This window comes from Bacillus rossius, chromosome 10, assembly GCF_032445375.1.
Source record: "Bacillus rossius redtenbacheri isolate Brsri chromosome 10, Brsri_v3, whole genome shotgun sequence".
NCBI classification, from domain to species: domain Eukaryota; kingdom Metazoa; phylum Arthropoda; class Insecta; order Phasmatodea; family Bacillidae; genus Bacillus; species Bacillus rossius.
In genome coordinates, this window is record NC_086337.1 from 45,754,749 (window position 1) to 45,766,583 (window position 11,835).

General features: G+C 36.1%; 2 protein-coding genes across 2 annotated transcripts; one reads left to right on the plus strand and one right to left on the minus strand.

The window, feature by feature from the left end:
• Positions 1-1,794: 1,794 nt before the first annotated feature.
• Positions 1,795-3,894, minus strand: LOC134536076 (uncharacterized). Its single transcript, XM_063375609.1, has 2 exons — positions 3,826-3,894; positions 1,795-3,065 (listed from the first exon to the last, which is right to left on the minus strand). Exons 1-2 carry the CDS (start codon positions 3,835-3,837, stop codon positions 1,977-1,979), a joined length of 1,101 nt encoding a protein of 366 aa, XP_063231679.1. The 5' UTR covers positions 3,838-3,894; the 3' UTR covers positions 1,795-1,976.
• A 3,307-nt stretch (positions 3,895-7,201) lies between these two features.
• LOC134536078 (uncharacterized protein DDB_G0271670-like) lies at positions 7,202-11,378 on the plus strand. Its single transcript, XM_063375611.1, has 2 exons — positions 7,202-7,271; positions 10,268-11,378. Exons 1-2 carry the CDS (start codon positions 7,260-7,262, stop codon positions 11,099-11,101), a joined length of 846 nt encoding a protein of 281 aa, XP_063231681.1. The 5' UTR covers positions 7,202-7,259; the 3' UTR covers positions 11,102-11,378.
• Positions 11,379-11,835: the final 457 nt, after the last annotated feature.

Sequence of the window (11,835 nt, forward strand, 5' to 3'; positions counted from 1 at the left end):
CTTCCCCCGTATTAGGTACCATCCCTCCACTCCTTGCATATATGCTGGCCCTGAGACGACCGTCCCGCTATCCCTCTACCTAGTTCGCGTTCCATTTACACACAGCACGTCTTGTGTTGCAATTTTGCGAAATACGTGTTAATATAGGATGTCAGGCACACAGACAAAATAGTGTCCGCGTGCGTAAAACGATTCTGTCGGAATCACTGATTTATAAACACTGTCTGCACGCATTTCCTTTCTTTGAATGATTCTCACAAGCCATTGAGGCCAATGACCTTCACCTACACCACCATCGTTACAATTTTCGTTACGGCCGCCATCTTGAAAATCCGCAAATATTTAATTAGTAATTCGGGAAAAAAACACATAAATATTTAATTAATAAAATTTAATAAAAGGTTAGATTCAGCCATTTGAAAATTAACAACTTCTGTCAGCTTAGGAACTTCTCCTTTGTTCAGTAAGGATAGAGTTCAAGCACAAGGAAGATTTTTTGTAAATTTTTTTAAATTTAATTTTTTTGTGATTCGCCGTTTTTTATCAGATGGAATTCAGGAAAAAAAAGACAATGTATTACTCAGTTGAAGTCCTACTTCTCTTGCGATCATGAGTGAGCATCCCGCATCCCGCATCCCAAGAATAAGCAAGTTTTTTTTATAGAAATTGTATCGATTAAATGTTTTACCAATATTTAAAATTTTCCCGATTATCTAGCTTACAATTTATGGCTTTTCAAGATGGCGTCCATAACGAAAAGTGCAACGGTGTCATCACAACTTTCAAATTTGCAAATTTTATTTTTTATTAAAAAAAATTTTAGTTAAATTCTTAATAAAACTTTAAAAAATTTCTAGAATTTTTAGCTCAATATTTATAGATTTTTAAGATGGTGGCCGGAACTAAAATTGCAACAATGGCGGTGTAAGTCAAGGTCATGGCTGGTTGATTTAGCAGGACCACTGTCGGTATAAAAAGCTGTCAAGTAGTTCCGTTTTTAATAATAGAAAACAAAATAATACTGATTTCAAAACCTAATAAGATTTTAATTTCACAAAATGTCGAATCGTAGAGTAAAAACCGTTACTAACAAAACTGTAAGGAATTCAAATTCCTACAACTTAGTTCATAAAATTTTTTAGTCAAAAGTGAAAATAACCGAGTTAGTAAAAAAAAAACCATTTCCACTTAAATTCAAATGACGGCCAGCGCAAAGGCAGAACCGGCTGCCATTTTGAATTTTGACTAGGATAAAAAATATAAAAAGTGGAAGGGAGTTTATGTATATTGAAAAGTACATTCCGAAATGGGAAATTGTGAAATACTTTATTTGTTATTGCGATTTTAAACCACTATCATTGTCTACAAAATATCTATATTCAAATAATTATTGTTAAAATTAATAAATTGTCAATAATCTTCAAGTAATATTAAAGTTATTGTGTACAAGTCCGAGATCTAAACCTAAATTTCAAGGACATATAATCACAATTAGAAATTAAGACGTACTGTAAAGCGGCTTTCTGGTTTTAAAATCATTTACTATGAGACACATAGCACAATTTTTGGGATTATTTTACAACCTAGAGATATGTGCGTAATGTGTGTGAATATAAATATATATATAAACCATTGATAAGAGATTGAAAGCAAATATAATTTTAAGGGTTACACTATATAAAATATTCAACTAATATAACATTTACGTATTATCCAAATTTTTACACTAGTTAAAATGCATAAAATATAACATCTAAAGTAACTGTTTGTAAAAAGAAGTAAATTCACAATTCGTAGTTTTGTTCAAAAATAATTCCGTTTATTTTACAAATCACAATTTGAAAGTATATAATGGTAGCATTTTATAAACTTGTTGTTCCAAACACAAAAAAAAAATGTTTCATACAATACCAGAGTAACATTTACAAAGAGAAAAAGGTCAAGAGACAAATATCATATTTAAAGTTGGAGTTCCTTCAGTAGCAGGGTCTCTGGTAGAGGCCGCCCAGCCCGACACCAGCAGCGCTGGCCGAGGAGGCAGCTCCCACGCCGACAGAAGGGTATCCGTATCCTCCGATAAGGCCGCCGGAGAGACCGCCGAGTGCAGCAGCGGCGGAGGCGCTGGACGCAGCCCCGACTCCCAGCCCGGGGAGGCCGTATCCTCCCCAGACACCGCCGATACCAGAGCCGATTCCGTACCCACCAACAATACCGCCCCAAGAAGGAGCAGCGGGAGCTATGGGGGCGATTGGCAGGGTCGGTGCAATAGGTGCCACGGAGCAAGTTGGCACGATTGGTGCAACGGGGTAAGATGGCACAATAGGTGCAATAGGGTAAGATGGTGCAATAGGAGCAATAGGGTAAGATGGCACAATAGGTGCAATAGGGTAAGATGGTGCAATAGGAGCAATGGGGTAAGATGGAACAATTGGTGCAACGGGGTAAGATGGTGCGATCGGTGCCACGGAGACGTAAGGAGCTGCTGATCCATATCCATATCCAGGGTTAGATGCGCTTGCGGAAGCAGATGATGAAGAAGAAGCACTTCCAAGGCCACTAGCTGCTGAAGAGCTGGATGATGAAGAAGCTCCGGATGAACCGAGTCCTGACACAATGCCACTAGGGTAGCCATATCCTCCCCAGATGTTGCCAAGTCCCCACAGGTTGCCAACGCCGGCTCCCAAACCATACCCTCCACATCCTCCACCGTATGAGGGTATCAGTGGAGCTACTGGAGAAACAGGAGGGAGATACGACACTGGACTCGCGGGGAGATACGACACCGGACTGACGTACCCTGGGTACCCGGACGCCGCGGCTGAAGCAGCTGACGACGAAGACGCGCTGCCTCCTACTCCACTAGCGGCGGAAGAGCTGGAGGAAGACGCTGCAGAGCCAGTGGCTGCCGGTGCTGCGGTGTAGCTGGGGTAGCTCCATGGTGCGGACAGAGAGGGATACAAGAGTGGCTGGACAGCAGGAGCCACACTGGGATACCCCCAGCCGCTGTGTCCACAGCCGCACTGTCCGCTGGCGGGGATGGCCAGCAGGGCCGCCACAGCAATCACCTGCAGCCACACAACAAGGAGCTTTTAGTCAGTTTTTAACTAAATAATTTTAAAGAATGTTTGTTTTTAAATTTATTTATGAAACTTTTTATACTATTATGACTTTGTCTGATACCTAAATGGTTCTCAATAGTGTGTAAATTCTTCATTTGTTTTTAATATTTGGAACACCATACTAAGGTTTTGATTTACGGGTAAGCTAACATATTTGCTACATTTTGAGGAGTACCTAAGTAAAGTTTATTCGCTTCCTGTAAACTATATAAAATCAAAGTTTTTGCGTTTGTGTGTATGCAAACTACAAATATCATATAAATGTTCTTCTTTGCTTCTTTTTACATAAAAAAATATATTTTTTAATTATTTTTTAAAAGTTTTTGAATATGCTTAGTATGTAATTGTTTGTTTATAAACATGTTTTAGTAATTGTTTCGTAAAAATAATTCTACTGCAAGCAATTACAATGTGTTTGTTCCCAAATTAGTTGAATTGTATTTCTTTTTGTCTGCGTGTATTTAAACTCATTATAAATCTTTAGTGCACTTAACTTTTATTTGCAATATTTTTGGTATCCTTAAATTAATTTAATAGATTCAATTTCATTCGAATAATAGTTCACTCACAAGAGTCAAAATATGAATAAACTCTATACGTCATTTTCCATATTATGAATATTTTAATATAGTAAACGTTATTTTTATTATTATACTAACAATTATTTTAGATAACTTAGATTTTCTGACAAAGAAAATTCATTTACCTTGGTCAGCATGGTTGAAAATTCTTGTACGATGTATGAACTGTGTTCTCTCAGGGGTTATTCTTGACATTTATACTCTCGTTGCCCAGATTTTGTTTGTTTTTCAGAGCACAGTTGAAACCCAAGTTTTTTTGTTTGTTTCTTCCGATATGGACGCAGCAGAGATATAGAGCAAATATGTTAGGACTACGCACAGGAAAAAAGCTCGAATCTTGCTTGATAACCGAGCGTTCTTATAGCTTATTCGCACAATCATATTGACTGGCATAACATCTTCAGCCTTTTCATTTTTTTTTTGTTTAAAATTTTTCTCTTTACATTATGGCGAATAAACAGTCTTCAATGTGTATGCGTAACCAATTGATAAAAAGTTTTGAAATGAAAACTTCCCACACTTCCCCAAATGATGAGTCTTATTACAACGCAAACAATAAGTTTTCAATATTTACCGGGTATAAAATTATTTTTGTTATTACAAATATAATGAGTTATCTTAATTTTTCAAAGTGATGCATGTCATGCATGGTATTTTAACCTTTGGAAATTTTATATGGCACATTATAAAATATTATTAGGTATCGCACATTGTCACATACTTAAAAAAAATAAGAACAATGCACCTTAAAAATTTTAAAATTTGTTCTATTACTTGTTTTGAAACAATTTGCTTTCTCAAGTTACGAAGTATTTTAAAGTTGAAATGAAACATAGTAAACGTGTAAAACAACCTGTAAGGTATTTTTTACAATTTTATTTGTTCATTTAAAATTCAATAAAAAAATATATATATGGATGTAAAAATAATTAATTATAGAACACGTATGCAAGGAATTCGTTTTGGTAATAAATTTAAAATTTAAATTCAATTTGTAGCGCTGTGGCTATAAGGCACTAAAGCAAGCTACCTATATCAGTGTTTGGAGTAAAAGTTGGAAAAATAAATTACATTCTTTAATTTTCTGTATTGTTTATGTATGTGTCCGTGGTCCGTGCTTCAAAGAATTGGCCTATTTTGTCTTCCAGTGATGGTCTACGAAATATAAGATGTCGTAGAAAAATTCAAAATAATTACTTACATTGGAAAAACATTTATTGGCTGCAAAATCTAGCAAAGACTTTAGAAGAATCAATACACTATTTACAAAACTTTTTAATTGGTATTTATGAAATCACTTTTGGCTTTAGTTTTATAAATACAGTCAAGATCTTGTCTCTTATTTTTACCTAGTTTGTCTTTTTTTGGCAATATTGACTTCAAAAAATAAAAAAATACTATCGTAAACAAATTAAAAATTAACCAGAAATTAAAAACAATCTTTTTCGGTAAAGTTTAAAACACACACACACAACACACACTCATATATATATATGGACGACTAAGTCACCGAAGTATCAAAAATAAGTTTTTGCTATAACTTATTAACGTATTTCCAAAAACTATTTTCCGCGCTCAACAGAGAATTCAGAATTTTTAATTAAGTTGCTGTAATTTTAATTATTGTCATTACAACTATAATTTGTTGAAAACATATCATGCTCTTCTGAGTAAATTGTTATTATTAAAAAATATATTTTAAAGTTGCCATTTTAAATATGTATTGGGTTTATCTGAAACCGTACAGTGATTGGATAATGTATAAACGATTGAATAAAGTAAATAAATTCAAGATTTTTATAATTCTTTCGAGCGTTATTTCTGAACGTTGTGAACCTATAAACAAGTTTAATATACGGGAGCAGATAGCAGTTCCCGAAACGTCGCTTGTTTCTGTTTTGGTAAAACTATTGTATTTGTTTGTCTTTTCGTTTTGTCGTGTTTTTTTGTCTCGTTTCAACTGTTGTGCTGAATTATTTTGGTTTCAATATTTTTGTGTTGTCATCATTTGTGGTTTTTTTTTTCGTTCTCTTAGTACATTTTTCTTTGTTTTTCTTTGTTTGTTGACCATATTCCTGTTTCGGAATATTGTGTGGTGTTCATATCCTTGTTGACAACAGCAATTGTTTGCTTAATTTTGTGTGTTTTTTGTCTTTTTTTGGGTATTTTTATTTATTTATTTTATTTATTAGTTTTTATTCAACAGAAAAAGTTCTTAGCAATGGCGTATGTCCAAAAACTTACATCAAGTCATGCACTCCCATTGCAAAAATCTTTTAAATATAACAAGTTTAATAAAAGTCAATTAATTGATGTATAGCTATTATTACTCCTCCGATTTCTTCATCATTTTCCATCTTCAGAGAATTATTCATTAGTTTCGCCTTCAGTCAATACGTATTCACTTGTGAACTCTTATTTTAACTTCTCACAAACCTCATGCCATCATTGTTTTATGTATAAGAGAATCATGTGGAAATATTCTGTTTAATGCGATAAAATCTGCAATTTAACAGATTAAAAACTATCTCAATCATAAAGAAGTGCACTAATTTTTGGTTATGAAGACACATCAGTACATTTTAAGCGCTTGATTTCCTAATTGAATATCTTATTATATATTGTAACAATATTTAAGCATCATATTTTCGTGATTGTAAATCTTTTCAAAAACCAATTTCATAAGCAAAAATGTAATCTCGACTTGAAATATCGTAGCTTTAGCGTGTTTTTTTTTTAATTGACTAAGTTATCATGTTCGTAAATATAGGTACACGTCTGCATCCCTAGTTTTTTTAATTCACCAATAATTTTTCGAAGTCTAGATTTGACGCAAGATTTTGCAAATTTGCGACTTTGCATTTTTATGGCACATATGTAGAACCTAACCTATTTCCGAAAGGGTCGAACCTACATTTTGGTGAACTTAAGCACATATTCGGAAAAAAATATTCCTCTGTTTTCTATTATGAATATCAAAGTTAAGTATACATTTTATAAAATAAAAAAAATGTGTGTGTTACAATTTTTTGCTGTCATCACCACTGGCAGTTTAGATTGATGTGCTAATACGCATGTGTCCTTTTATAACTACAAGAAAAACAAATGCAGTTACGTTTGACTGCTTGTTTTACCTTTTGTAACATCTGTGAAAAGGGGCAATTTTTCATTTATTTTTCGAATATTGTATACTTGACTGTCGAGTGAGCCGTGAGCCTATGATGTCAATTTCGGATTATCAGTTCCATATTCGATGATATGTGTTTCAAAGTGCATCGGTATGTACAAGACCTGTTTATTTTTGGGATATTTTGCTTTGTCGAAGACAGTTCAGAGTTTACCAACAATAAAGGAGTATTTTTTGAACAGTTGACTGCGGTTTCTCGTCCATATCTCTCTCCCGTTCCCATAAACATCAAAACTATCGTGCCTCGTGTGTGATTCGGAAAAAGAAACAAGCACTATCTCGACTACGAGCGTATAAAATGTTGAGAGTCAACACTCATGGGAGACATAAGCCACTTGCGAGCTCTACAGCGAAGAACAATTCATCACGATCATGATATCCAAGGTAAAGTGCGTTGCGTTACATGCCACACCATTGCACTGTTCAAAGAATTTCAATAAGATTATATATACTTATATATAATTTTTGGCAAAATTTGGGTGACTTTCCAGTCATAAAATGGAATAAGGCATAGTTAAATTTTCAATACAAACGAAAGTTAGATTTGAAATTTATATCGAATTGATGTTAAATCGTGTTATCTTAAAGACTGTCACCCTTTCTTCAATTTCGTAACATTACGTGTAAAGGTTTTGGAGCTATACTTGTTGATTCAACACGATGCTGCTTTTGCATTTCTTGTCTGGCCGTTATTTTCAAGCTGTAAAATGTAACGCAATTGATAATAATTGAGTACACTAGCGTGACTTTTTCCCACGTTTAGATTAAAGTTGGTTATTACAGATATGGTGACAACATTTCTGAGCTATCGTGAAAAAAATGAACAGAAATAGTTCTTAAAAAGCACTAATTACAATGACACTATACAACCAATATGGTGCGTGAGTGATTAAGGAAATAGATAAATATTACCTGTTGTAGAGAAATATTCTCACAACTTATTTAATTATTATTGAATTATTTATTTCTTCTTTCTTCTTAAAGCTCATATATTGATTCCAGGTTATATTATTGAATGTGTAATAGTCTTTGGAGTATCCTTTCCCTAAGAAAATTGTATAAACGTGCTTGTTATATAGAAATTTACTGGACCTATACGATTTTTCTTGTGAAATTTCACTTAAAAACAACTGACTGGGAGAGCGAGAACAACCAAAAAGGAACATTCTGTTTGCAAGATTTGAGTTGAATCCTATCTTCTGGTGAAAAATAAGTTTTGATCATTTGATAGAGACTTAAAAATGTTTTGTGCAATAATTTGTAAAGAACGAGCACAAACATTAATTTTGCGATTGACCGTTCAAGAAACGTCTTTTGGGTGAATTGTTCGTCAATGCTCAGTTATGGAGTTTGGTCAAGGTATACATAGACTCCACCAACGTGATTCTACGGGACATGTGGATAATCAAGGCAAGAGCCACACTTTCAAACTGCGCTTGAACTACGAGATTCTGGAAGATGACAACGACCCATCCGAGTGTTGTGAGTTTTTCGACGGTTTCTTCGAGGGGACTCTCTGTGTCTGCGGCGAGCCACCGTTTCGAACCATCTTCAGCTTTGTGAGCACACCTCGTCGAACATTCACCGCTACTGCGATTCACAAGGTCAACCGACAACCACAAATTGCTTCTCTCCACAAGTAAAGGTTGTAATTATTTCCGACAGTTGGACTCTCCACTAAATTCACTTTGTATATTGTGGAAAAAATAAGGTATGGTCAATGGTATGTAAAACTGGTCATTTTGTTTCAGGGTAAATGTTTTGTTGTTTGATTTAGGTAAACAGTATTCTGTTTCGAAAATTTAAGTCAGTAAACCTTTGATGATTACTGTTTCAATTTAACTCTTTACGTGAATTGCTAATAGATGTTTGAATCCATATTTTAACGTTTCTTCTTTACTGTTTCTAGCTATATCCCAGAGGTGATCCCTGAGTATTATCTTTCTCTTGTTTATTTACTTTACTGACTGAATAGTTGTGCAAAATTAATTTGTAATATTTGAACACTATCACATATAACTGATTATAGTTTTTTTTTCTTTAGCTGACTTGAAAACACGAAGCCAACCGATTTAATTATTTAATCCAATTTCGAATGATAGTTTCGTCAGTGACACTGATATCAAGTGAATGTGATCAACAAATTGTTCAATTTGTCGTTCAGTTTTTCTTAACTAAGTTTTGTTCGGATGAACTGGGAATAGTATATGATGATCTAGTTGTCATTGTTTTGGAGAATATATAGTCAAACTAAGGTTTTCTGCTGGTTTTAATCGTCGCTTTGAGTTGAAGTGCATTGAGCTTAGTGTGTACTTATCAAGTTTTCTATGGCGCCTAGGCTTGACAAATATTACAATTTCCTTTTGAGTGATGATAGTAACCCGATATTTTGAAATATAGATGACAGTATTTCTTGAGACTTTGAATTAAACTAATTTAATATAGTGGAATACGTTTGAGGAGCTATTTCAATAAAATAGAAATATTTTAATTATATAGAAAGTGACGTTAGTCAACTTGAGTAGTTACGGTATTTATTTAGTTTTAAACAAAGTAAGTTCTAAGACGAGTTGCATAAGCAACAAAGTTCTTACTTTAAACTGCACATTTTAACATCAAATTATTGGCTTGTTAAAATCGCAAAGATGAGTAGTGAAATATTAATAGAAGTCCAAGAAAACAAGATTGTACTATTACAGAAAAATGTTTTTTTTTTACCCTCGCTACTGAAATGAATGAATTAGTGAAGATGAACACAACATGTTAATGTCTATCTCACAAGTCTATAAGTTATTTTGATTTTTAAAATCACAGTTTTCACATACCTAAAATAAATTACACATATAATTTATAAAGCTAACTCCTAAATCTATAAGACTTTTTTTAACTTTTCAGTCACATTATTTACATCAAAATGAATGATACTTATAAAGTTATTGCACAAATAAATAGCTATTTTCCACACGAATAAATAATTTTTAGATTTTTTAATTAAATAAAGTAATTGTGGTAGCGTCAATCGTTAGCCATGGCGAAAACTGAGAAGTAGACAAAAAAGCAAGCAGCGTTACGAGAATTCCGTAGCATCACCGCTGCGTCATTTCTACCTCTCCCCTGCCGTCTCCAATTCCGGCCGTTACAAATAGCATATAGCATGCTACACTACGTACCTATCCCCACTCTACTCATTTGACCGCTAGCGCATGCGTTGGAGTGGCGTCGCCGCTTCCCCCACCACGTACCCAACTACTCCCCGCATGCGATCGGAATTTTCGTAACGCTCGAAGATTGTAACCCAGTCCAGCAAAGAAGTTTCACTTCAAAAAAACATTTGTGTAGCTATGAGAAAATCGATGCTGTGATGGGGTTTTAATTTTCAGGTTCTTGCTGTGGCGGCTGTGCTCGCTCTTCCGGCCAGTGGGCAGTACGGCTGTGGGTACGGCGACTGGGGGTGCCAGAGCGCGTCTCCCCTCGCGCTCGCACCTGGTGCTCCGTTTCCTACCGTCCAGCCGTTCCTGTACCGGTATCTTCCGTCGGGGTGGAGCTACCCGCACCCCGCAGCGGCGCCTGTGGACGCCGTCAGTGTTGCCACCTCCTCCTCCTCCGGCTCTGCCGACGCTGACGGCGTCTCCACCGGGTCATCATCCTCATCGGTCAGCTCGTCTTCGGGCGGGGACATCGAGGGCGTCCCCTCGTCTTCTTCCTCGTCGTCGTCGTCGGCGGCGGCTTCCGCGGGCGCGTCCGTATCAGACCCCGGCGCGTCTTTCTCCTTCGCGGAGCTGGCGTTTCGCGCGGCGCCGGACGAACCCGTCGTCGTCTCTCAGGCTCTGACCGCCGCGCCCTCTTGCGACGGACTAGGTTCGGCGGGGACCTCATCGTCGTCCGCGTCCAGTGGCGGCAGCGAGGGTTCGTCTGCGTCTTCTTCGTCTTCTTCTTCCTCTTCCTCTTCGTCGTCCGCGTCCTCGGGTGCGCACGAACCCGCGTACGGACCTTTCTTCGCGCACGCGTTCCCTTTCGCACCAATCGCACCGACGTATCCTGCACAGCATTTTACCCCTGCAATCTCCATGTCGCCGGTTGCACCGACATTCCCTGTCGCTCGTGTAGTCCCAATTGCACCTCATCCCAGCTTCGACGCCGTCGGTGGATATGGGGTCGGTGACCACTGGAGGGGATACGGCCGACCTTGGTCAGGTTTCGTAAACCACCTGTGACACCGCTGCCGCGTCTGTAAATTGTCGGCATCGCTGACGGAACGGTCGGAATCTTCCGATACCCTGATAATCAACGGCGGTGTTTTTTTGTGTGGAAGAACGGGTTTTCTTCAGCGAATAATTGGCTGAATGTTTCCTTGTTTGAGGAAGAAAGAAGTTTAAAGTGAACTCAAAAGTATGGTGCACTCCAAAGAGACGTGGAATGTAAAAATTTTGTTTTGTTACTTTTTTATATTATGATGCTCATTAAATGTAAATAAAAAGCGAGTAACATTTACAGTGTGTGAAAAATTATTTACCAAAATATAATGCGAGTTTAAAACATTATTTGGGACATAACGGCACTGCTAGTTGGCACCCCTTTTACACAGCCTTAGGGGTTTAATTCTGCGATAATATATAGCCTAGTTTTTAAGTTGGCCAAATACAGTTATAATAAAAAAGATCATTAAAATCTGTCAAGTGGTTTTCGATTGTTGCTTGAACAAATAGACAGAAAAACAGTCAAAAAATTTAAAACTATATTTTGGAGTTCTCGATAATGTAAATAGACATTTCCAATATATATATATATTTTTTTTCAACATTTCACCCAATGTAAAGAAATTTTAGCCTCAAACGGTTTTATCATTAGTACAGATTAACTTGTTTTAGCTAGTTTAAGTGTTACTTAATAGTTGGCCTTAATTTAGGTAAAACTTTGAAAAATTAGTTGTATTATTCTTGAAATAATA